The sequence below is a fragment of the Panicum hallii genome, chromosome 1 (genome assembly GCF_002211085.1).
Source record: "Panicum hallii strain FIL2 chromosome 1, PHallii_v3.1, whole genome shotgun sequence".
NCBI lineage: Eukaryota > Viridiplantae > Streptophyta > Magnoliopsida > Poales > Poaceae > Panicum > Panicum hallii.
Window position 1 is genome coordinate 4,112,255 of NC_038042.1, and position 25,530 is coordinate 4,137,784.

Genomic DNA, 25,530 nt, shown 5'->3' on the forward strand with positions numbered 1-25,530 from the left:
TGCTTTGCAAAGTGCGAAGGATAAGTGGGAGGACAACGCAGCGTAGCATTTTTGCAAATTGCAAAACACTCCACTTGCTGGCAACTGGCAATTTGCATGATGGTCAAGGACTCATTTTTACTTATTTTTATGACATATATGATGAAATATTAAGCAACAAACATAAGCTCAAAATATTAACCCCCTTCTCAAGATGAGAAGGCTGGAAGTACACAATCACTAAAAAACTAAACATAAGCTGCAAAAACGAAAGACTTCTTCCACGCACGCCTCTTTCACAGGGTGCAGCACAGCTTGAAGTCGATCGATGCCAGGCAAATGCAGAACGCTTGGTAGCCAGTCAACGGGTATCTGAAAAACGCATCTTGCTATGGTGAAATTTTGCTGTAAATGATAAGATTAGTAGCGAGTGACCAATGAGGCCGACGTTGGAGTTCGTTACCTGAAGTCCATTATGTACTTGGATTTCCCAACCCTACCAAGCTGCAAGACCGTCTGCCTCCCGTTTTCCTGCCCAATCAAAGTTGTTTATCTCGTCAATGCAGTGATCCTGGCAATGTGTGTGTTTGTTTTGGTGTGACAGTGATGTGTTCTTCAGATAGCCAACCGGGAATGAAATGCTACTACCTCCAGGGTCATCTGGAAGTTCTTCACTGAGGTCTGCACCTTGTACCCCATCCTTCCTGCCCTCTCCCTGAAGTCCAGTTCGTAGCGCTTTGTCATCTGCTATGAACACGAAACTTCAGCTTCTCTCTTTCTCAAGACTATGCATCAAACAAGCTGCTGGAAATCAATCGCTTACATGGTTGTAGAAAGGGGCTCTTGAGCATAGCTGGTCAGCTCTGCTCTTCTTCTCCTGCCAGTCCTTTGGGAGCCCACTGATGTGCTGAATCTGAAATATTTCGAGGGCAAGAATCAGCGTCACTCCAAATTAACCCGACAGTATCTTGCAATCTTATCAGCTGGACTGAACTTACCTGAGCAGAATTGTTGGTCTTGAGCTGCATGGACTGGTTCTTCGGTATCCAAGCTCTCATGCTTCTGTAACTCCCTGTAAGCGTGGTGATGGTGGGGGCAAACCTGTAGAAACATAAAAAAACGGGTGAAAACCCATCACAGAGAAAATCTTTTGATTCCTCAATTGGCTGCCAATGGAGATCGGATCTTACGCGACAACGCCAAGAAGCCGCTTCGAGTGGCTCTTCATCTCATCCACCCGGTTCCCCTGCGACCAATCAACCACAGTCATCAATGGCTCAAGCTACACGATCCAATCAATCTGCCATACATTGCCATCGAGAACAAGAAGCTTGAGCTGTGCTTTGCAGCAGTACCTGGCCCAGGATTTGATACTTGGATCCGACGAGGTTGGCGGCGACCGTGCCGAGGAAGTTCTTGTCGTCGGAGGTGCAGAAGATGTCGTCCTGGTTCTGCGCCACGATGAACTCCGACCTCCCCCTCCTCCTCCGGTGCCGCGCCACCGCCAGCTTCCGGTCCTGCCGCCCCTGCCCCTCCTGCGCCATCCCACAAACAAAAAATAAGCCCGGAATCGCTCTGCTATCGCCTTGCAGGGTTGGAAACGCGGCTTGGACTTGGACGCCATCTCACATTGGTGTAGAGGGAGTAGAGCGCGACTCCTCTGGCTCCGGCGGCCGCCTCCCTGGCGATGACGCAGGTGCACCGCCCGACGTCCTGCGGCAGCGGCCGGCACAGGAGCGCCCTGCAAGAACAGGGTGGAGGGAGGGGGGGGGGGGGGGGGGTGGCGTTACTTATTAGCTGTTCCGTGCTCCGCAGCGGCGGCGGCGGCGGAGAGAACGGCACGGCGTACCTGTTGGGGAGCGTGGCCCAGGAGGAGGCCGGCGCGGACTCGCTGTCGGAGAGGTCCCACGCCTCGTAGGACGAGGACGACGGCGGGAGCAGCTCCCTGCCCCTCGGCCCCACGAGCACGGGCGCCCCCGCACCCGCACCCGCCTCCGCCGAGTCGTCCTTCATGCGGAGCTGCAGCGACGACGGCTTCAGCGGCGGCGGTGGCGGAGGCGCTACCGCCGGTGTCGTCCTCGCGGGCTTCGACATCTCAGTAGCAGCCGCAGTCTTAGCCTTCCCCTTCCCCTTCTCCTCTTCCCCGTTCCCGAGGTTCTTCGGACCGAGGTTCTCCTTCTCCGCGGAGGTCGGCCCGCGCCTCGCCGGGGCCGGAGCCGCGGGGGCGTTGCTGCTCCGGGGACGCAGCGGCTCCCTCTTGGGGTTGGGCGTGGTCGCCATCCGTGGCCTGACGAGGCTGCAGCAGGCTCTGTTGGCGTTGGCGAGTTGGAACGAAGCGGTGGACACTCACACTGGGCAGTGGAGTCACTAGTGGGGGATTTGTTTGTTTATTTGGTGGTGATTTGGAGGGAGAGTTTAAATTTGAAACCGGGGAGAGCGAGTGGGTGGGCGACGGCCGGCTGGAGTAGTAGACTCCTTTGCTGGCTTTGGGCTGGTAACGGTCGCCGCCTCGGGAGCCGGGCTCCGCCGGTTATCTTTTAGGCCTTTTCGTGGATTTTTGACGGCTTGCTACTGATGCCGATGATTTGAATGGTGCGGTCGTCGGATGTTTGAAATCAACACACACTTTGAGTATTGGCACCACCGTTCGTGGCTTCTGCAGCTCCCACAAGCTTCAAGAGCGATAAGATGCCCGAACGGTTTCGCAAATTCGAAGGAGTTGTCCTAGGTAAGCTTCTGAACTCTCAATGTGGTGCTAGCAATTTTATTTCAGCTAAAGCAGTGTAGGCGATGCTATCGTTTTTATTTCAACGGAACCTTCCATACAAATTAGTATGCCGACACTTGCCCTATTTTTGTATATGAGCTTCTTGGACCTGCAGGTTGCTGACTCGTTACTGCTCCTCTAAACATGAGCTAATCGATCTTTGGGGCTGGCAACAAGAATTTGAAACCAACTAGAATTCGAATCCTGTGGATCGCGTCTTTGGTACAGTGTGGGATGGATCGGTTGGGATTTAAATCTGGATCCCCATGCTACGTTTCTCGGGGTGGCAGGAGGTTAATCTACCATCTGCTCTCTTAATGCTCTCTTAATATGAGCTATTCGATCTTTTAAGGCAGAAAACGGGCAAGGAACATTAGCATCGTTCGGAGCGCAGAAACTTCAAATGTCGTTTGAACTCCGAAACCCAAACGATGTGTTGAATTGATCTCTGCTGAAACTACAAAAACGCTCTGCCGTCTGCCGGGGTGCTTCAATTACTACTAGTAATAACTGCACAGTGGCTGAAAAGCGAACAGTAAATAAATGAAGTGGAGGTGTACGATACGAGGTGGGCTGGGATACTGGGATGGACAGGCAGCGGGGCCGTGACGCTGACGCTTCCGTGTTTGACATCGCTGACCCCCAGCTTTTGTCTCGAGCTGCTGCAGTGGCAGGTCGCAGGTCGCAGGTCGCCTTTCTTTTAATGTGCAAGTACGGGCCCGCCGGCTTTGGAAGCAATAGAAGGAAAACCCCGTGCTTAATGCTTCTGAAGCTCTGAACCACGACTTGTTTAAGCTCAAAATTTGAACGCGTCTGGCAAACTTCCAGCTGCGAGAGAATGAGAGGGATGCTATTGTACTTGGGCCGGTTACAAGTACAGTAGCTGGGCCGAAGCTACATGGGCTTCAAATTCCATTTGGCCTTCTTTCGCCGGGTAAATTTATGGGCCACATTGGGCCGCTGAGTATATGGGCCTAGATAGGCGGCCCACTCAGCAGGAAATGCGTTAAAATAAGATGCAGCAGGATTCGTCTCAGGTGGACCTAGAATTGTCCTACCGCCAAGTAAGCAGTGGAGTGACGTCTCCTGCTGTATCTGCCCAATCCACAAAGCCACCGTGCGTTCCGACACACGTGGCACTCCAACCATGTCTCAGGTTTCGTCTTCGCTCACCCGGCACATCACATCCCTTGCGTTGGGCAGTTTGGTGATTTGGCAATCTATTGAAGTCTGGAAGACGACTGTTTGGTTGAGTTCCATGTTGTACTCAACTCACGCCTACTTGTTTTTTTTACGAAAGATCCTAAGCAGGTTCGCCGTATATTAATAAGAAGAAGAGACTTAATTCAATTTATATATAAATCAGACTCGAAAATCATACACCACAACTATATTACCTACAGCTACACCTACCACTACAACACCTAAAAACTAGCAAGTCTGGCCAAAATGCTCATCGTTGCTGAGCTTATCGCACGCACGAAATGAGTGGCGCTAAATAGCAGAAAAATGGATGTAGTGGTCTTGTGCTAGACACCGAGACGTGCATGTTTTCTTGTTACTTTTAATGGTACTTTTTAAGTGTAAACCATCTTGTGTAGCATGTTTCTCCCGTTAGATTCTCACTTGTGATTCATCTCTGTCGGCACCGTTTGGATCACCTAGAATAAAGTGTAATCCGGACTAAAATTTAGATGACTAAATATTAACTAAATTTTAGTACATTCTGTCTGGATCTATAGACTAAAGTTTAGGTAGGAAACCATTTGAAGCATATAAATAGGTGAAAACCGAATTAGATGGGTTCTATAGGCTAATGGACTAAACTTTAGTTAGGATGAAACTAAACTTTAGTCCAGTAAACTAAAATTTAAGTCTAAAGTTTAGTCTATGCATTCAAATAGGGCCAAAGTCAGAGCTGCTTCGCGGACGGTGAACTTGATTGGTCATGTGTTTTATTTTGATGTGGGGCACCAAATCAAATTTTTCATAGTTGTTATGACGGTGGGCTAGTTGTTTTTTGACTTGTTTTAGTACTAATGTCATGTAGTCGTAATTGTCGAATAGTCGTGCCTTGTAGTTATTATGTGTGGATTGTTTTAAGTTGTGCTCGAAGCTGCAATTCTGAATGGGTTTTTATGATGTTTGTTCGTGGAGTGTGTTACACCCCTAGTTGTATTTTTTTTATTTTTCTTCCAAAATACTATGCTAAAGATTTTTCCATTCTTTATTTTGGAGAAAAAATATTCGACTCTCAAGAGAGTAACAAATATCCCACTTTTTATGGGATCCACCCATCACCTCAAGGAATGAATCATCCCGGGTATGGGAGGGCCCTGGCAAGCTCATGGCTTTTTTTTTTAATTACACAGTATATTTTTTTATTAATAAAGTCACCGCAGGTGTCTCGCTGTCAACGGGAACATCGCCTACCACTGAAATCACAAAGTTGTTAAATCGGGAGTCAAACCCAGGATCTACCCACTGAAAGCACAAAACTGTTAAATCCTAGAAAAATAGCTCCCATGAGGAGTCGAACCTAAGACCTAATATGCTACTGAGGTCCTTGTAACCACTAGGCTACAGGCTCTTTCGCATGTTTAATGTGTATGCAATGAAATTCTTCATGTAAAATAGCAAAAGGTTCTAATTGCCTCTTGCAAATATTTGGTTGTTGCTATTTTGCTCCTTAATGAAACTTGTCTAGCTCCGAATCCGAACTGTTCCTGCTACAGGAACAATGCAACATCCCACGTAATCAACAAATACGGCACGCGTACGTTTCTCACAAAAAGAAAAAAACGGCACCCATACATGCTGTACATATCCTGCATTGTCAAGCACAGGTGGTCAATGTTGATTGTTTAAGCACTTGAATCATGTGACATCGAGAGCATATACAAAAGTTCATGCCTGCCCTTGATCTACCCAAACCATCTCATGAGAATATGTAGAACGTAAACCGTCCCTATTAACTTCTACATTTACCATTGGATTGCCTGGCTTTGATCTGGAACGAGACTACCGTGTGAGCACTCACTATAGATACAAGAAAAGAATTGTTACTAAATAAATGTAGTTAGTGCTGAACCAGCTAAAGATAAACTTCGTGCATGCTGTGTTAACAATAGCAAAGGAGCGATATGGCGTACACGTGACAACAACCAAGAATGTATGTATTTTTCTTATGCTCGTGCAAATAACGTATCTCTCCATGACTTGCGAACAAAAGCTAACTTAGTTGTTGTGCTTTATAAGCGACGACAAATCTATTGATAGTGTAACAGCCCTACGCTAATTAAAAGAATAATCAGGTCATCATATGCATCATCAAATATTAACCGTGATTAGATTGCACTTGGGGTGATAAAACATTAGGGCTCAGCCCTTTCAAATTTATAGAGGCGGACCGTCCGCCCCTGGAGCGGACTGCCCTCAGTTCATCAGCAGGACTGACTTCGGACAACAGCGACCAAGTTAAGTCTTTGCTACGACAACAACCCCTGACGGTCCGCGCCCCACTCGCGGACGGTCCACTAGTACCTCCCCGATGCATGTTAAGTGCACAGAACTTTAACGCCACGTACCCTCACGGGCCCCACGCGTCAGCCCGAGCTCCTCTTTATCTAGAGCACCTCCTGCTCCTCCCTCCTCGCTCACTCAAACTCCACTCTCTCTCTAACCCCAAGCCATGGAGGAGCTTCATCTTCTCCCCCACCATTGAAGCCCCTCCACCTCGCTGGAGCTCGCCGGAGGATATCTGAGATCGACGCCGACGAGCTGCACCCCTAGACATCATCTTCTTCCTTGGAGTTACGAGTTCCCCCAAGCTTCTCCCTCCATCTTCTTCCTCTTCCTCAAGCTTCAAACAAGAAGGAAGAGCTCCAGCTTCACCAAGCCTCCTACACCATCTTGCAGCCCTTGTCGGTGTGTAGGATCAAGAACACCGACTAGAGGGGGGTGAATAGGCGGTTTAAAACTAAAATCAACAACACTAGAGAAATTTAATTAGTAACAAAAGAAAGTCTTATGTCAAGCTACTACTATCTATAGAAAGGTTTGCAACCTAGGGTGACAAGATACAACTCAAGCTCTAGTAGAGTAAATTACTCAAAATAAAATAACAATTAAAATGAGCAAGAGAGATAACCAACCTTGACACACAAATTTATCCCGTAGTGTCGATGACTTGCCAGTCACCCCTAATCCACGTTGAGGTGGATTTCAAGAATCAACCGCTCCTCTATCAAGAACCTCTTGATCTTGAGCCGGCTTGAACCAAGGAACCACTCCACACCTCGATTCCACTAGAGTTGCTCTTCACCACTCCGGTAAGGTGAGCACAAAACCTCTCAGAACTGAAATCGGGGCTTCTCAACAATCTCCTTCAAGAAGCTCCACGAAATCACCTTCTCCAAGCCGTCCAGGGAGCAGCAACTCCCAAGAGTAACAAGTCAATGACCCATGCTTGAAGATTCCCTAGTGCCACAAAGCTCAAACTCTTAATGCAATGCACTAGGAATCACTCTCACTCTCAAAAATGCAAATCCTTAGCAAGTGTGTGTGAGAGAGGGATGTCTTAGCTCTATAGTGTCAAGAATGCAGTTCAAATGGCCAAGAGAGTGACCCAATGGCCGGGCATTGGGTATATATAGACATCCCATCAAAAACTAGCCGTTACACTCTTTTCTGCGAGATCGCAGACCGTCCGATTTCAAAAACCGGACCGTCCGCCGTTATAAGCCAGAGAGACAGAGTGCATTAAATGCGTGTCAGAACTAGCCGTTACAGCCCTGACGGACAGTCCGCGCATAATCGGCGGACCGTCCGCAGTTAAGAGTTCCACAACTCCAGAGACGAAACAGTCTCTGGAACAACACTGAAATTAGCCAGCGGACCGTCCGCTCCCAAATAGCGGACCGTCCGCAGTTCATCCTAGAAAAACAAGCAGAGACAGCAATGTTTCTGGATCAAATTATCGAAAGGCCTGCGGACTGTCCGCGCCTCAGCGGCGGACCGTCCGCAGAGCAGAACACAAGCCTGTCCAGAGAACACCCTTTCTGGGACAAAAAGAGATAGAGTGGCGGACCGTCCGCCCACGTGGGCCGGACCGTCCGCCAGTCACATGTGAATTCCACCAGATCTTCTGTAACGGTAGCGGACCGTCCGCCCGCATGGGGCGGGCCGTCCGCGCTAGAGCAGTCAGCTCTCTAACTTGTTCTTTTTCAAAACCCGACAAAGCGTTGTTAGCCCTCATGCATGCACCTAGACATTTTGAGCAAAATGGCACTAAAGACCCGTTAAGCACGAGTACATGACCCCTCTTGATAGTACGGCTATCTATCCAACAAATCCGGTCACTTTTCATCCACTAAACGCCTTGTGACCGGTAAAATTCAAAAGACCCTATTTAATACCTTTGCCTTGAGCCCAAGCTTTGATTATCGTCTCCAAAAATCCACACGTTCACTATTAACTCTCATTCATCCGTGGATCAACCTATACTCATTATCTCAAAAGAAATTGTTAATCCACAAGCCGTTGTCATTAATTACCAAAACTTGAATTAGGGGCCTAGATGCTTTCACGGTGCACCACTCATCGCCGGTGAGCTCATCCCCTCCCCGATCCATCCCATTGCTCTAGATTTGGAAGCCATGAAGCCCATCTAGAGTCTAATCACCATTGATGACCTAGAACTTTGTAGTCCTAATGCATGTGTGTTTTAACTTGCAAAATAGAGTCTATACACTCCCACGGACCTTTAGAAACAAACCCCACTTCAAACCATGGTTCGAATCGCTGCCGGCCGGTCAGTCTCGACCGTGGTGCGGATAGTCCCCCATCATGGGCGGACAGTCCGCTAGTCACCCGACCTAAATAACAGAGCTTCTGGACATTTCTCTGCCTCCCAAAAATTTGTATGGTGGACGATCTCCCCCTAGTGGCGGATGGTCCACGGGTTATTTTTCAGCACTACACAGAAACATAAAGGAACCTTATTTCTCAGCCAAAACGGTCCGCGAAATGGTCCACCGTTTAGAATCGGACAGTCCGCGTTTACTCGTTTAATACCCTTGCACTTAACCATAAAAAATCCACATATAAAAAAAATCCACATATGTACTATATTTCTAGTTTATTTTATCATGGTTTTGCAATATTTAGGCATACTTTCTCATATCATTTGCATATCATTGCAATCATTCATAGCATATTTATTTATCAAGCATCATTGCATTTGTGTCGAGGCCGTGACACCAGAACAAGAGGAGGGTGAGCCGGAGACCGTGGGAGACGACACCCCCGCTGAAAATCAAGGGAGGCACCTATGCATCTTTTCATCTATATTTTGGATCAATGAAGTATATGAGTCTTGCTTGTGCATGAGTTACTATATGTAGATGCATTATTATCCTTGTTTAGAATATTACTTTCTAGCGAGTACGCTTGAATAGGTGTCACGAACTAATTGCTTAGTCATGCTTAGCTTCGGTAGAAGTCGAGAGGTGGTAAGGTCACCACTACTCACGATCTCTAGGGTGTTTGATTAATTATACATGCTTAGTCCATGATGAATAAAAGATGAGCAATTAAGGATGATGAATCGAACTTGGGCAAGCATAGTAGGACCATGTTGTGAGTGGAATCCAAATGGTATAGTCTTGCTTGGGTTGGTTAAGGACCGGCCATTATCGCTGTGATACTTGAGCACTTTTCCGTAACCATATATTTAATAATGGAACAATAAGCTCAGTAGTATAAGTCACACCTTGCCTTGAGCAGATTAGGTGCGGGTTGTGATGGATTGTGATCGACGGTTCCGGTGCATTTGTCCCTCCCGACCGTTCGCTCATAGCGACCGTTCGCTCATAGCCGGGTATGGCTATGCGAAGGGTTGAGGTATAAATCAACACTTATCCTTGACCGTGAGTATGGTCGTTGGTTTTGTTCTTGTGTGGGAAAAGTTGTAGACCCCCGCAAGAATTTTGATCTATTGCAATAGCCGCGCTCTCGGTCATTGAGCATGCTCTTGTACGTTATCGTAAGAAGGGTTCATGGAAGATTGAGCTCATGATTTATGATCAATTTACTTATGCAATTGTTTGATGTATGAAATAGAGATTATAGATGCTATATCTTTTGCTTATCATAACTTGATTAAATGTAGAATGTTTTTTAATGCAAAATTAATTACCATGACTTTTCCTTGCTACCTAACCAAATGCATTCTTCTTGAGGTCGAGCAAGTATACCCCCATATTGGATAAATCCTGCGAGTACTTTTTTACTCATGACGCTATCCTTAAGTTGATGCAGGTGATCCGCAGCCGGAGGCTGTCTTTGGGTACTTCTACCTCGCGGACGGAGGTGCGGGTGAGGAGTAGATGGCTGGTGGCTATGAGAAGGGCACTATCAGCATATAGTATTATTCTTCGTATTTTATGTTATGTCGTATGAGCGTGATGATAGACAATTCCACTGCAAAAACTCTAAGACTTGTGTTATGTACCTTAAATCTTTTTGTGTAATGTGAATTCTATGTATGGATATACTTGTGTATAATGATGATGTTCAACTTGTTGTGCTTGTGGAGTATTAAATCGTGAGCATTGCTCGTGACATATTCCAAGGACTATCAGGATTGGTTCCCTTTAATTGAGTTGATCAATGAACGATGACTCGATTAAGTGGAATCAATTTGGGCTGGTTCCTCATGAATAGAATGTTCTACATTGGATCTACCTGTTACACCCAGACCATTCTTACACAGGTACACCGCTACATGTTAAGAAAAGCATCACGACAAACCCACTCTCGAAACCAAACAAAATGCTTACATTGTTAGGGGAAAAAACGCTCGCACCACTCACCCACCTCCGTGCAAAAAAATTAAAAAACATTGGAAACATAAGAAGAAAAATTGATAAAACACAGGGAACCTAGGCCGATCGATCTCATCCAACGGCTGAGATCAACCGCCGGCGGTGCCCCAGTGGGCGCAGCGCATCCAAGAAAAGCGAGCACGTCCCCTTTATAAGACGGACGGGTCACGAAGCAAAACGCAGCGGGAAAAGTGTGCGCGCGACAGAGGAAATCCATGTGCCCGGCCCGGCGCTGCTGCCACGCCCCCGCAACCCCACCCACCCGCGCGCGCGCGCCCTCCGCCAAGATTTGCCACCACCACCAGTAACCTCCCGCGTCCTCGCCCTCCCCTCGCCGCGCGCTCCGGCCTTCCTCCTCCTCTCCCACTCCCAGCGCGAACGCCGGGCGCAGCGCGCGCCCCAGATACACCCGCCCGCCCACACCGCGCTCGCGCGCGCAGAGGTCGGATGGGAGCCGCAACCGCGACGAAGCGGAACCGCGGCCCGGGCAGCAGCGCGAGGCAGGAGGCGGCGGCCATGGCGCGCCCGGGCGCGGCGGAGGCGGCGCGGCGGCGGCCGCGGCTGGTCGGGTACGAGGAGCTGCCGGAGTTCCTCAAGGACAACGAGTTCATCCGCGGCCACTACCGCGCCGAGTGGCCCATCCGCGACGCGCTCCTCAGCGCCTTCGCCTGGCACAACGAGACCCTCAACGTCTGGACGTGCGTCCCTCTCCCTCTCCCTCTCCCACCCCCGACCGATTCGATTCCTCGCGCCCGATCCCCTTCCTCTCCTCCTCCCCCATGCCTGCCCGTCGTGGTCAATGGTGGCCGACCGATTGATTCCCTCGTGCCGGGTTCTTTTCCTTTGCAGCCATCTGGGAGGGTTCCTGCTGTTCCTGGCGCTCGCCGTCGCCGGAGGGGCGAGGGGGGCCGCCGACGAGGCCGCGCCGGGGATCATGAGGTACGTGCGCGAACACGCGGCACATGACTCGTTTCCTTTTCTGCACTTCTTAAATGAACTGCAACCATGTTCTTATTCGATCCTTAGAAAAAGAAAGTCGCGAGTTTTCAATCCATTCCTGCGTGGTTAGCGGGCGCTAGCTAGAACCTTTGAAAGGGTCTGCCACTCTCTCTGATCCTCCAATGTCATGTGACGAATTTGCTGGGGTGCCCCCTTGAATTGTTTGTATTTACAATCACCGTATCTTACACAAAAAGCCTCCACTTTACGACAAATTTGTTCACGCTTAGCTGGCAAATGCCGCTCCGGAGGCTTTTTATGATGTCACTAGAGCTATAAAGGTGAACAGTATACAAACACATTATGTGCGCGCACAACATGCTTTAGCATCGTAGTAAATGTAGCATTGATCATTACTATGTTGACATTTGACGTGTAATAGTTGTCAAAGATCAATGTAGTTGTTGTCTTTCTTTTGCATGAGCACCATGGAAGTAATTCCTCTGATGCAATTGCACACCGTAATGTGGTTACTGACGGATGAGCACCGGTTGCATGGTACTGATCAAGTGACGGTGCAGTTATGTCAGAGGATCTCTCTCCGAGCATCATATGCTTAAACATCGAAATGATTTTATTATCGGTCCTACTTATGCAATGAGGGTGGACACAAATTGGTCCAGATATAGCGGGAACTAGGTGTAGATCAAAAGCTTTGGGGAGATTATTACGTGCTTGAAATATGAAATGGTCCATTTTATCATGTTTAGAATGTTGCAATCAAACCTTTTTACTATTACAAGTTTGAACTAATGTCATAGTTTATGGAAAGGAGAATATAGCATGAAAGTTTGTTCAGACTTAGCTTGTGCCTTCCACCATCCACGTGTTTCTATGATCACACTTGAGATATTAGAGTCCCACATATAGTGCTAGGGTTGCGAACTATTGGACATGTGACAAGATATTGGTAAGAGTATTGCACTTGTTCGAGACTTATTAAGTGGCTAGGTCCACCTCCTCCATTTGCTTACTATATTCAGTTATTCACTTTGGGAAATTTGATAGAGTAGGCGTCGCAATCTGCAAATCCAACAGCTCTGGATGCAAATTTACAATTTGTCAGGGGCGCTTGTGAGAACAAGAAATATGCTACGATTCTTCTCCACCAAAGCGCCGCCCTAGTACTCTGCTCTTTTCTTTACGCAAGGCCCACACTAATTCTGCACCGTCCATCTGTCTCGCAGGTTCGTGGTGAGATCGACTAATGCTTCATGGGACAGCGACCACTCGGTAAGCAACTCATCAACAACCCTAATCGCTCTATTTCTTTGGATTACTCTGGGTGCTTCATCTTTTTTAGTTCCCCGTTCGCTTGGCAAATTGCTGTTGATTCTGCTCCGTCATCACCGAATTGGTTTAAAAACTTTTAGGAAGTGAAGTTTAGGTTCCTTGTGCAAAAGTATGCGACACCGGTTGCAGATAGCACTAGCTGAGCAGACAAGGTAGGTTAAGGAACTGTTATGTACGTGTGCAATTATGCAAAGATGCCAGGAAAGCTTGGTTGACTCGGATTATAGTTTCTAATGAATGGTTCTTGTTGCATTTTCAATGGATTGTGGTTGCATCAGCAGAATCCTGATTCAGAACTAGATTACACTTGTAGTAAGTACTTTAGTTGGGACCTGTGCCATATTGCCATAACGGCAGGAAAGAGACATGGACAGCCGTCGAGCTGTTCATTAGCAGTAAGCCAAGGACTTTGCAGGGGGCACGCCCACATGGCCATCCTTGCCCGTGCCCTCTGAATCCTGCGTTTCTGCACGAGCACACGGACAGAAACACAGATGGAGATGCCCTGCGATTCACGATTTGTACTCTCATTGGGTATCAGAATTCAGAATTGTCCTGTTTCTTCTTGGTCAGTAACAAATAATGGCCAGAAGAAAAAAGAAAGCACCGTCCTTTCTCGAAAAACCTAAGCTCTTGTCTGGATGCTGGCATTTTGGTTCGAATCCCTATCCTCAATGGAAGCTCCATGATCCAAACGCCCACCATAACTTAGGAAGCTCTGAACTGCAATGCAATCCAATCCAATCCAAATTCTTGGTCGATTGCAACCGACCAGCGGATCAACCGAACGGTGAAAAACAAGCAACCATGTTTAGTACTGTACCTGCACTCATCCTGCTTGACCTCGTCTTTTTGATCTTTTGTCATTGTTCGCTTCACATTGCAAACCAGAGAGTAGGGGTTAAAGTGTAGATCCTTTTGCACCATGTTTATGTTTTCTCCCGGCGATGCCATGATACGATACTCCCGAATGACAGTGATACCGGCGACAAAGCAGAGGCTTTTCTTGGCCAATGTTCGCTCCACTTGGATGGTCACTACTCACTTGTGATGAGCAGACAAAACCATGTGACTGTTGACATCCTAGTGGATAAAAGTCATTTTATTCTTGATCTTGTGGGATTAATCAACAAAGAATGTGTACCTTTGACAGTCTAACCAATCTGAATTTTCTGATCTGTTCACACACGGAAAATCTGTAGCAATTTTGTAGGATTTCACGCGAAACAGTTTAATCCCAGGACAAATCTAGAAAAGAAAAGAAATTCTTGCTTTGAGCATCATTAGCAGTTTAGCTTTGGTGTGATCATGAGCTGACGCTGCTTGTTCTGACTGATTTGCCTGCAGGGCCTGCTGAGACATGGCGCCGGGGCGGCGGCGGCGCTGTCCGGCGTGCCGCAGTGGCCGCGGATGGTGTTCCTGGTGGGCGCCATGTCGTGCCTCGCCATCAGCGCGACGGCGCACCTGCTGGCGTGCCACTCCCGCCGCGCCAGCGTGGTGTTCTGGCAGCTCGACTACGCGGGCATCTCCGTGATGATCGTCGCCTCCTTCGTGCCCCCCGTCTACTACGCCTTCCTCTGCCACCCGCGGGCGCGGGTCCTCTACCTCTCCGGCATCACGGCGCTGGGGACGCTCGTGGTCGGCGCGCTGCTCTCGCCGTCGTGCTCGTCCCCGCGCTACCGCCGCCTCCGCGCCACGCTATTCCTCGCCATGGGCCTGTCGGGCGTGTTCCCAGCGCTGCACGCGCTGTGGGTCAACTGGGGCCACGCCGCGTGCTACCTCGCGCTGGGGCTCGAGGTCGCCATGGGGCTCGCCTACGCCACGGGCGCCTGGATCTACGTCAGCCGCGTGCCGGAGAAGTGGCGCCCCGGGGTGTTCGACGTCGTCGGCCACAGCCACCAGATCTTCCACGTGCTCGTGCTCTTCGGCGCCGCCACGCACTATGTGGCCGTCGCCGTGCTGATCCACTGGCGGGAGAAGGAGGCCGTCGCCTGCGGCGCCGCGTCGTAGGCGTGCCTGCCTGTTGCAGGGCCTGCAACGAAGCTTGAGGGGTGGTTGATGCTATCCACCATAGACAACCAGAGCTTCCCTGAACCATTGGGGTTGATTCGAGATTCAACAACCGTTCGAATGGACGAATGGAGTAGTTGCAGCAGCATAGGTCAAGCTCTAGAGTTTGAGTGCGATCCTGTGAACTGATTCGATGGTTTTTAATTTGATTGATGGATGATTATGGAGGTTGGTTTATGAGATTGCTCTGTCTAGAGGCCATGGATTTGCTGGTCTAAGATTTGCTGTTTGGCCTCTGGTTCAACTAAAAATGGCGCCCGCGCAAGAGGAAGTTTGGCCTCGTCAGCGCGATCAGATGGACAAGACTAGCATCCCCTTCGCCGCCGGCACCATGGCAACCGGCAATCACCTCCGCTACACAGAAGGCACGCTCCCGACCACCGCGTGCCGTCCTGCAGGCGTCGCTGTGAGGCTGGCAGCGTGAACGTGAACTCCGATTCCCTCAATTTGGGACTAGTGGTCAAAGTTAGCGTCTCATACGTCTCTGAAACATTCAGGTCGCATTGCCTAGCATAGTGTCCCGCCGATGAACCGCCGGCGGAACCTCCGAGGACGGACGGGCGGCAACCTTCTGCAAGACTGCAACACCCCCGCCGCCACCGCAGCCATCCTCACCCCCCGTCCATCCACAATCAGACATCTACAGGGATACACACGGCGCCTCTCGTCGCCGCCGTTCATCCGCCGGCCTCTATCTGCTTCGATCCGCCGCCGAAAACGAGAACCGAAACGAGGGGCCTATATGGAAATATGAAGGGGGTATTTGTAAATATTCGGATCGCGACTATTAATCGAGATCCAATTTAGGGGTGTATGTGTAAATTACGGGGGCTACTTTGTAAATAATCGGATCGCGGTTATTAATCGCGATCCATTTTAGGGGGCTATATGTAAATAAGGGATCGCCTTCACGGGGCTATTTGAAAGTTCTGCTTCCGCCGCCAGCGTCCGCCGCCGCAGCCCGGCCACGCCGCTGCGACACGCCATCAAATAGTATTGCCTCGCCGTGTCTTCTCCTCCTCCGTCTCGAACTCACCGTTGATTCCCCGAGCCCCGCTCCGTGCGCGCGGCGGGACTCACCAGCTGTCAGCTCGTCACGACCTGCGTCGACGCCTCCGGCCGCGCCCTGGGATTAGAGAGATGGAGGTGGCTTTGGCTATACGCCTAATTGGGTTGATTCAATCAACCTCCACAGATGGACAAACTGTTGCAGGCAGCAAACAAAAGCTCTAGAGCTTAGTTTTAATGTGTTGGGTTAACTTTTGAACTGGATCACCAAGTTTAAATCCAAGTGATGGGATGGCGATGGTCAATGGAGATTGATTGATGAGATTAAGCTGTCTCCTTTCATTTCATCTGACTTGGTCTCGACTTCTTGGTTAACTATCTGCATTGACAGAGAAGCTGACATGCGCTGCAGGTTTAACTCAGCAATGCAGTGCAAACTCAGAGCAAATTCAACAAACTATGCTTATTTCTTTACAAACTTGCCCCACACTTGAGTTGTGGATCAAGCCAACAAAAGTTGAAAAAAAAAACTCATTGTGGGAAATGCTGGATTTCTACATGTCTCTCGCTCAGCTCTTCATGAGCAACGTGTTGCCGTCTCTTGATGTGCTTCTTCGGCTTCAGTCAAAGACGGCGAGCTTGTCGTACTCCGGCCCGGCGATGGACTTCTCCATGACGGCCCGGGGGCTGACGACGCCACCGCCATCGAGGAACAGCTTGAGCAGGTTCTTGGAGAAGCCGCTGACGAGCGCCACGCCCTTCTGCCCGGCCTCCACCGGCACGGCCTTGGAGTCCCTCAGGTTCCAGAACACCACCTCCGGCACGGCCGCGCCGTACCCGGCCTCCGTGAACTTGCGCACGATCGCCTCGTAGTCCGTCTCCCACGGCTGCGCCGACGCCTGGTCGAACTCCATGTCGCTGAACACGAACACGCGCCGCACCATCCGCTCCGGCGCCAGCCGGGCGCCCACGGCCACCTCGAGGATCTTGTCGAACACCGCCTGGAAGTTGGTGTTCATGCCCCAGTCCATGGTGCGGATGAAGCTTATCTTCTCGGAGAGGGTGTCGCCGGTGATCCGGTGGAGCTGGGGCCGCTCGCTGAAGGTGATCACGCGGCCGCGCCAGGGGTCGTCGCTGAGCTCGGACACGAGGAGGCCGAGCGCCATGCACACGTCCATGGGGATGCCGGACATGCTGCCGGACACGTCGCACACGGCGACGCAGTTGGTAAGCATGCCGAGCGCGCGCATGTCGTCGACCATGCGCTGCCACTGCAGGTCGGCCACGCCGCCGTCGTTCTCGCCGTCGTCGCCGAGCGAGGCGATGATCTCGTGCGGGAGCAGCGCGCCCGCGGCGATCCGCTGCTTGCCGGACTTGACGTCGGCGAGGTAGGCGTTGAAGCGGTCGGCGTCGTGCTTGAGGAAGAGGTCCTTGTAGTTCTTCATGGCCACGGACGCCACGCGCGTGTACACCACCGAGTCCCACGCGCGCGCCGAGATGAAGACCTCGGGGAGCTTGAGCGCGCGGCGGAGCGGCACGAGCGCCGCCTTTCGGAGCCGCTCGCGCGCGCGGTACGCGTAGTGCTCGTCCGGGAGGTCGGCGGCGAGCTCGGGCGAAGAGCCCTTGGGGAAGAGGCGCCGCGCGACGGCCTCGCAGAGCAGGGTGGAGCGGTCGTAGGACGAATCCAGAGACGGGCACCACTTGGCGGCGAGCGAGAACTCCCGGACCTTGCCGTCGGCGAGCTTGCGCATGTCCTCCGCGAGTAGGCCGGCGAAGAGGTCTGCCGTGCGGTCGTGCAGGAACCGGTAGGTGGGATCGTTGCTGTACATCTCCACCGCCCTCGCCGCGGTCGCCGCTCTCCTGGCCCGCCGCGCCGCCGCGGCCGCGGCCGCGAGCCCCCGGTCGCGCTCCAGGCTGGCCGCGACGCGTTCCTCGGTTGAGCCGGCGCGCGGGGTGGGGTTGGCCCCGCGGCGCGGCCTGCGGCTGCCGACGCTGCCCCGGCCGCGGCGGCCGACGTACCCACCCCGGGCGGCGAGGCGCGCCTTCCTGCCGGGTGTCCTGGTGGACGCCCCGCCGTGCACGATGCGGTGGAGCAGCTCGGGGAGGTCCTTGAGGTACCCGAACGCCGCGACGGGGGCGGCGTTGAGCGCCAGCGTGCGCGGGTGGCGCGCGTGGAGCCAGAGCGCGGCGGCGTAGAAGCCCTCGCGGTCGGACTTGCCGCTCCCGCGCACGCCGCGGAGGTTGGCCACGAGGCGGAGCGCGGTGGCCGGGTCGGCCGCCCAGGCGGCCGCCAGGAGCGACGCCACGGAGGGCCCCGGCGTGCCGGGCACCACGTGGAAGAAGAAGTCGAGGCAGGGGTCCCCCGAGGACGCGAAAGTCGGGGAGAGGTTCTCCGTGAGCGCCTTCCCGCCCGGCCCCGCCGCGGGCTTGTTGAAGCCGGCGTCCATCAGGTCCAGGAACGCCTCCCCCGTCGGAGCCGCTGCCGCAGCAGCAGCCGGCGCCGGCGCGGCATCATCCGTGGCCCGCGCCGCTGCGTGGCGGGCCTCGGGTGGGCCCACGAGGATGCAGGCGGCGTCGGCGGCGGTGGCCGCGGCTGCCATCTGCGGAACGGAGGATCTGAGCCTCGGAGCCTCACTTGGACCTGGGCTCACGACGACTGACGCTTTGACTGACTGCGAGTGAGCGAGGTGTATGACTTCTGGGCTTGAGGGCTTTGGGCTTGGGCTTGATGAGGGTTCTAGGCTTGAGGGCTCGTGATGGAGATGGATGGGAACCCGGCGGCGAGGGAAATATATGGGGCGAGGTTTCGTGGCAGGCAAGGATGTTTGGGTCGGTGAGATCGATGAACCGACTTGAAAGACCTGGGTGGCTGGGTATCGTGTCCATCGTAGGCTGCATTGTTTTTGTCCGGCTCGTTCAGACTGCCCTCCACGTCGTGCGATCCAAGGATGGCGGCGTTGACATTTGCCCGTCGAGCAGGGGGGCCCTCGCCTCCCCACGGAAGCCAGCCTCGGCCATTCGCTCGTGGACATCTGTAGAAATTTTTTAAACCTTTCGTGAGATCATGCTGCCTGGGATGGGGTTTTGCAGCCTCGTTGGTGATTCGAACATGTCAGTGCACACATGGTTTGAACATAATTGCAGGCTATTTGGTACAGCTACCTAACACAGAGGGAGTTCGGAACGACCTGCCAGATTGAAGTTACATCTCCTACTGATCTCCGGATGTAACATTGTGGCATCAGTTTCTTCCCTGTACTGTCGATTTTTGTTGAGCTTCCTTGAGTGGTTGCCACTTCTAGGATTTCTACTTCAGCATTATCTTCCTGTGGCGACCATAAGCAGTTCTTCATTTTTCTTTCAGCACATTCTGGTTAATGACAGCGAGCAAGTGGCAATCAGAACTACCAGTTCCAGTGTAGCACTGTAGCATCAACAGCCTTATTAACTGAACTAAATACTAGCATACCCCACTGATATCACTAGTAATTGAAATTTTTTATTATTAAAAGTTAACTCAAACTGAAACAGCAAACGGACAATAAGGCAATGCTAGCTGAAAGAATATTCAGTCTGCTTGAGCGAGGATGATGCCTAGCATCAGTAGCCGAGTCTATTTACACCAGTGAAGCTGATCATATATACAGGCATAGCGTGAACAAGCAACTGCGAAACAAGAGAGTCTATAGCACTAAATTCCAGTATATGTACACTTGACAGTTTCTCTCCCTTCATTTCTGCAGCCAATCGTCAGGCGGGATCAGGAAGCTGTTTCGTTTCTAACAGACGGGGTCGGGCAGCATGGCAACGGTCACCACGAAGTACTCGCAGCCCGGGGACAGGTTGTAAGGGTTCAGCGCAGAGGCGGGCGACCGGCGGCCGCCGCTGCTATCAGGGCGTGGAGCTCCTCCCATCTGGTCCGGGTGCGCTATGCGCCGCTCGATGTGAACAATCTGCCCAATTATGTAGGCTGGGTGCCGCGGGTGCTGCTGGGTGAAGAGGGCGACGGATTCCTCGGAAAGGTAGTAGTTTGAGCCGTTCCGGTTGATCGCCTCATAGTGCCCAGCAGGATTCCGGAAGAAGATGGCGAGCTCATGGACTTCGAAACGGCCAAAGGATATCTTCTCCTTGCTGGCCTGTTAAACAGTTTTCCAGGAAACACCACAGCAAATTGCTTGTTAGCGCAATTAGCAAAAATGTAAGAGGTTCAATCCATCAGCCATGGGAATTCATTGCTGGATGCAGGACTTAAGTAAAAAAAAAGTATCTCATGAAGTCAGATAGGATCATGATTTGATGAATTCATTCTTCTATCATATTCAAGATGAATTTTGCTTTGTGCATGAGTATTCATCATGTGTAAAACAGTAAAAGACACGAAATTTGTAACTGCACAAGCTACAAGGCAAACCTGTTTTTCAAGTTGAAGTTTATTGTAGAGATTCTTAATCAGCTCTTTCTTCTCATCCAAGTCTTTTGCGATAGCTCCGTGTGCTGCCTGCACAGCTGAGTAGCGCTCTAGCATCTCAGCACTCTGTCGAGTCAGCAAAGCAACTTTTTCCGCCAGGATCTTGATGCATTGTTGAAACTGAACAGTGGTATCAGCTTCATCCTTCTTTACAGAGCTGGAACAAAAGAAATAAGACAATTTAAACATAAGAACTGCAATAGTTTAGCATAGTTATTCCCTCGGAAAAAATCACGATTTACTATGATGAACAATAAATATGCAGATAACAGCAACGCAATACCTCGCTAAGGAGACAGCCAAAGAACGCAGTGAGTCTGCAAAGCTAGTCACACCTGGTGCAGTGACACAGCTATTTAGTCTTTCAAACAGACCATGTATCCTCAGAGCAGATGACCGCAGAGCATCATACTCAACAGCCCTTCTGTCAGCTGAACATTTGTTGGTACGGGCCTCTTCTCTTGCCTCATGTAAGCAGTTTTCAAGGTGTGCACAATTCATCTACGCAAAAATATGTAGAAGGTGGAACAGAAAAATAAGAATACAAAAGAAACTAACTTGCACAGAGTAGTAAAATTATCTTAGATTTTGTATGACGAACCTGAGATTCATCAAGAAGAACCCGAGCGTGTTCAAGTTCTTTCTTCAGAGAGTTAACCTCATCTGTCATAGCACTAAGTTTACTTTCAGTTTCACCCAACTGTTTTGATTTTTCATCCAGGGCATTTTGCAGCTCTGACACAAGGAGCTCCTTATTCCTCAACTCTAAGGCATGACGATCTTCTACAGGAACATCAGAAGTATCAGCCATAGTAAGTTGTGTCAACATTCGTCCTTCCTTATCGATGCTTACAATCTTATGTTCATTGTCAGTGTCACGCGGCAATTCTGTCATGAAAGCATCCAGATTAGTACATGCTACTGAATCAAGCAACTGCAAGTTCAGTGCACCAGAAATGTCGGTCATATTCTCATCGCCACCTTCTGTTTGTTTTGATGGCTGTTCAGATGTTGAAGAGGCCTCATCCATGGCCACACTTGATTCATCCCGTATCTGGGTTTGCCTACCTCCAGACACATCCAGGTTGCAGTCATTACTTTTAAATGCAGAAAGAAGGGAATCAGACGTGTCTTTGCTTCCTGAAACCATGTGGCCTTGCATGTACTGGTTAGCTAGCCGTTCCTCAAGATCCTGGATTCGCTTCTCATATGACAAGCATTTTTCCTTATTTGCAGTGAGCAATGACTTAAGCTGGTTAGCAAACTCATCCTTTGCAGCAAGTGCCTCAGCGGTTTTTTCCCTTGCTTTTTTCAGTACAGAATCAATCTGCCCTTCATCAACGGATTCATACCCATATTCAACACCAAGATTGCAGAGAGTTGCAATTGCAGAAGCAAGCTCTGCTTTTAACCTGGCATTCTCCACTTCTAACTTACTAGTTCCTGCAATATCGATAGTGTCATAGTCCCCCAGAAAATCTTGGAAATCCATCTTATCATCAGCACTCAGAGGATTTTGCTCAGATTTATTCAAATTTCCACTAGTACTAGAATTGCTCGGTGAGGACTTGGGTAACTGTGATCTCTCAGATTTCAGAAAAGACCCCACTAGAGACTGGGGAGCAAGCTTTTCGACATCATCAACATCAATGGGAAGTAGACCACGATCAAAAGGAGTGACTTTTATGTCACACTGGCTTGGAGAATCAAAGAGTCCCATGGAACCCATGATATCATCTGGAATGTACTTGACCCATGTCCTATAGAAATCCTCGCGTCTTGCTTTCTCAGTCTCACACTCTGTTGCCAACTTTTCGGCATATGTTCCAGCCAATCCAGTATACAGCTTAAAATAAGATTTCCTACGTGCTACCTCAGCAAGGCAAGCTCTATATGCATGACCCAAGCCACTGACTATTTTCAGGTTAGCGAAATCATCTTGATGACTCATCCCCTCCTGAAATGCAATGAGCTCATTCATAATATCTCTGATATTCACCTGAGTAGATTTTACTCTTTGCATGGAAACATGGACCAATGTAATCATTTCATTCTTTTTGTCTATGCATTTCTCAAGTAATTTTGTAAGCATGTGATCAAAATTCCGTATTCTGGGCAAGTTATCCTTTTCATGTACTTCATAGATGCGACCAACTGCTGAGACTGCGTCATGAGGACGGAGAGAAGCAGATAGCTGGCAGCTTGAACAATCATCAACAAGCTTCTTTGAAGTATCAACATCTTTGCTGCAAGACAAAAGAGTTTTCAGCATACAGTGTGATCTAACCATAATCATGGGGAATGGCTGAAGAAATGGTTGGTACCAACATGCACATTTCAATTCCAAATGGGTAATTAAGAAAGAAGCAAGCCCTTTGATAAGCTATTTGTAGCAACAGCAGTAAGCCATAAAGAATCGCTAGCATATCCTCATAATTTGTAACCATCTTGTAACACAGAACATTAAGTTCATATGAATTTGTTAAATTGCTATCACTAAACCAAAGTATAAAAAAAATCAGGATGGTGCTGATAGTTATAAGCCAACCTGTTATCTCAATGATAATGACTAATCATTCATCCAATCTAACCCATTCCCCATTTTTTTAAAAAATGGTAAGAAGTCATTTGGATGATTCAGGCCAAATCTCTCACAGTAGAAATGAACAGTTCCTAGTGGTTCTCAGATAACAGCAACATAAACAAAGGCTAAGCCTAACCTTAGAGATTGCATGATGCTCTTCTGCTCACCAATGACTCCCTGATGCTCTTTTATCAGCTTCTCAAGATCCTTGCATCCACTTGAGCTCATAACATTGAATAAGTTATCCACCCTCTTCTTTAGCTCCAAGAAGTTTGCCTTCAGCTGTGACACCTTCATCTCAAAATGCTTCTGTGAGCTGAAGCACCCATCCGCCAATTTCCTCATGTCATTCTCCTTGAGAAGGTCCAGCAAGCACTGCCTCCCCTCGCATTGCAGAGCTGGGTGCAGCCTAACAGCGTGCAGCCTCTGCAAATCTCTCTCAAAATTGGTGAGCAACTCCATATGTGCACGGTGCTGCTGCGAGAAGCACCGCACAAACTCTGAATACCGCTGTGAGACCTTCCTGAATGTGTGCTCCAGGCTGCTCCGGGCTGTGTCCAGTGCTCGCTCCTGGACCTGCTGCTCCCGCAGCAGCCGCTTGCAGCGCTCAAACTTCTCATCACTACATCGGTACACCGCATTGGCAACCTGAAAGTGGTACCTGAACCTGATTTCGTAAGACACCAGCGCCTTCAGCGCAGGGTCCGCAGACACCTCCACCGGCGGGGAGTCCTGTGGCCGAGGCGGCGGCGGAATTTTCGGCTCCGGGATGTCAACGGACTCGGGAGGCGGAGGCCGGGAGTCGGCCAGGAGGCGAACCTTGTTGTAGAGGAAGACCTCGCGGTCGTCGCGCGGGAGCCTGTAGTAGGCGAGAGGGTGGGCGCTGTCGAGGGAGCTGTTGCCGCAGACGAGGCGTTGGTCACCGAACGGGATGCCGCAGTATTTCTCGATGCACTTCTGGATGGTCTCGACGAGCGTGTCGCCGAAGCACTCGATCTCCAAGGTGTGGCCGTTCTCCGCCACGTGCACCAGCAGCTTCTGCCCCAGCGGCACCGCCGCTGCCGCCTCCTCCGCGCCGCCGCCCGTCACCGCCGACCCGGAGCTCATCTTCCCCGCAATTCAACTCCAACAATTTGACCTTTCTTGTTCCCTTCCTTGTTTTGCTTCACGCAGTTCAGATTAAATCTACAGTCCCACCGTATATACCACCAAACGAAGCAACAACCGGACGCGCACAGTTCAACACGAAACACCAAACTCTTTAACCTCTCCGGCAGGACAGCCTCCGCCCGTCCAAGAAGAACACGAGCCAACGCCCGCCCGCCCGCCCAATCGCAGGAAGCTGCGGCCTTTCCTCCCACGCCTCCGATCAGACGCGCCCAATCCTTATCTCCCCAACAGCAGCGGCCGGAAGGCGGCGGATTTCTTGGGATTCCGGCGAGGGACGGGGACTCCGAGGACGGGACCGACGCCTCCTGGCCCAATTCACCCCGGTTCACCGCGCCCGCACGGATTCGGGCGAGGAGAAGTTTGGGATTTCTTGATTAACAGACGGAAGCGACCTTCGGGGAGCAACCGAACTCTCCTCCGATCGCGTCTGGGTTTGATTCGATCGCGGAGAGGATGGAGCGGAAATCAAGGAACCGGGATGGGATTTATCTACTACTCCGTGTGGGAGGGGAGATTGACGAGCAGTAGCGTTAGCATCAGGGAGACGGGAAGATGAGGGAGAGGAAGACGAGGACGGCGAGGGGAGAAAGAACAAAAAGGAAAATAAAGGGGGCGAATAGAAAAGTGGACCAAGCCACCGTCTGGACTCTGGACTCCGGAGATGGAGTATAATAATACTATTATTGCGAGAATTTTTCATAATGGTCCTTCTAGATTCCGGAATTGACGTGTGCGTGAATTATTGGAGAAGGGTTGGGTTTGCTTCCTCCGGAAGAGTGGCGGTGTAGCCGTGTAGGCCTGTAGGATGTACCAAGCTGCACAACCATGGCTTTGTTCATCCGCAGGATTATCTTTTTTTTGGACGAGGTTGGTGCGTGAAACACGAATTCTCAGGAGTATAAAATGATTTGTCGTATGATACAAATTGATATATGGTAGTTAAGTTTGACTAATTTAAATCACTTGGTAAGTTCGAATAATTGTAATAGAGAATACTCCACCTTCTAATCCAAAATGATATCACATATAGCGACCTTAAACATTTATAAATTCCTGTCAATTGCCAAATAGGTGATGCTCATTACGAACAATGTTTTTAATTTCATTTGCACTACAGTGTCCATGTCAACTATCGTCAAGAAGTGCATGACTTTACAATATTTTTTCACATACATAGCAGGTTGCTTTCTACGAGGAAAAACGGACATTGGTAAGCATTCGGGGGAAACCGAAAACGTTTGCCCCGTGCATACTTGAAGTTGGACAAAAGTTACCCCAACTGCTTGCATCTTTCCAATTTCTGGGT

At 50.3% G+C, this 25,530-nt stretch overlaps 4 protein-coding genes across 4 annotated transcripts; 1 reads left to right on the forward strand and 3 right to left on the reverse strand.

Moving 5' to 3' along the window:
• Positions 1 to 91: 91 nt before the first annotated feature.
• Positions 92 to 2,452, reverse strand: LOC112878851 (tubby-like protein 4). The gene is made up of 9 exons (XM_025943085.1): positions 1,829 to 2,452; positions 1,609 to 1,720; positions 1,335 to 1,514; positions 1,170 to 1,225; positions 978 to 1,080; positions 803 to 892; positions 628 to 723; positions 443 to 510; positions 92 to 351 (listed from the first exon to the last, which is right to left on the reverse strand). The coding sequence occupies exons 1-9, from the start codon at positions 2,257 to 2,259 to the stop codon at positions 276 to 278; spliced, it is 1,212 nt and encodes a 403-aa protein (XP_025798870.1). The 5' UTR covers positions 2,260 to 2,452; the 3' UTR covers positions 92 to 275.
• Positions 2,453 to 10,824: 8,372 nt separating this feature from the next.
• On the forward strand, positions 10,825 to 15,174 carry LOC112879862 (heptahelical transmembrane protein ADIPOR2-like). The gene is made up of 4 exons (XM_025944281.1): positions 10,825 to 11,330; positions 11,482 to 11,571; positions 12,819 to 12,864; positions 14,272 to 15,174. The coding sequence occupies exons 1-4, from the start codon at positions 11,080 to 11,082 to the stop codon at positions 14,932 to 14,934; spliced, it is 1,050 nt and encodes a 349-aa protein (XP_025800066.1). The 5' UTR covers positions 10,825 to 11,079; the 3' UTR covers positions 14,935 to 15,174.
• Positions 15,175 to 16,448: 1,274 nt separating this feature from the next.
• LOC112902550 lies at positions 16,449 to 18,765 on the reverse strand. Its single transcript, XM_025971675.1, has one exon. The coding sequence runs from the start codon at positions 18,600 to 18,602 to the stop codon at positions 16,623 to 16,625; it is 1,980 nt and encodes a 659-aa protein (XP_025827460.1). The 5' UTR covers positions 18,603 to 18,765; the 3' UTR covers positions 16,449 to 16,622.
• A 714-nt stretch (positions 18,766 to 19,479) lies between these two features.
• LOC112885741 (autophagy-related protein 11) lies at positions 19,480 to 24,869 on the reverse strand. Its single transcript, XM_025951381.1, has 5 exons — positions 23,191 to 24,869; positions 21,072 to 22,716; positions 20,754 to 20,971; positions 20,414 to 20,627; positions 19,480 to 20,138 (listed from the first exon to the last, which is right to left on the reverse strand). The coding sequence occupies exons 1-5, from the start codon at positions 24,159 to 24,161 to the stop codon at positions 19,782 to 19,784; spliced, it is 3,405 nt and encodes a 1,134-aa protein (XP_025807166.1). The 5' UTR covers positions 24,162 to 24,869; the 3' UTR covers positions 19,480 to 19,781.
• Between the last annotated feature and the right edge of the window lie 661 nt (positions 24,870 to 25,530).

Bases quoted from the DNA above. Each gene is read 5' to 3' on its own strand.
- LOC112879862 (XM_025944281.1), top strand. From the start codon at position 11,080: ATGGGAGCCGCAACCGCGACGAAGCGGAACCGCGGCCCGGGCAGCAGC. The intron at 11,572-12,818 runs GTACGTGCGCGA...TCTGTCTCGCAG, and splicing joins GCCGCGCCGGGGATCATGAG to GTTCGTGGTGAGATCGACTA. The intron at 12,865-14,271 runs GTAAGCAACTCA...ATTTGCCTGCAG, and splicing joins CATGGGACAGCGACCACTCG to GGCCTGCTGAGACATGGCGC.
- LOC112902550 (XM_025971675.1), bottom strand. From the start codon at position 18,602: ATGGCAGCCGCGGCCACCGCCGCCGACGCCGCCTGCATCCTCGTGGGC.
- LOC112878851 (XM_025943085.1), bottom strand. From the start codon at position 2,259: ATGGCGACCACGCCCAACCCCAAGAGGGAGCCGCTGCGTCCCCGGAGC. The intron at 1,515-1,608 runs GTGAGATGGCGT...GGGATGGCGCAG, and splicing joins TCTACTCCCTCTACACCAAT to GAGGGGCAGGGGCGGCAGGA. The intron at 1,226-1,334 runs GTACTGCTGCAA...GATTGGTCGCAG, and splicing joins AGTATCAAATCCTGGGCCAG to GGGAACCGGGTGGATGAGAT.
- LOC112885741 (XM_025951381.1), bottom strand. From the start codon at position 24,161: ATGAGCTCCGGGTCGGCGGTGACGGGCGGCGGCGCGGAGGAGGCGGCA. The intron at 22,717-23,190 runs GTTAGGCTTAGC...TTTGTCTTGCAG, and splicing joins AGCATCATGCAATCTCTAAG to CAAAGATGTTGATACTTCAA. The intron at 20,139-20,413 runs GTTTGCCTTGTA...ACTGTTTAACAG, and splicing joins AACTTCAACTTGAAAAACAG to GCCAGCAAGGAGAAGATATC.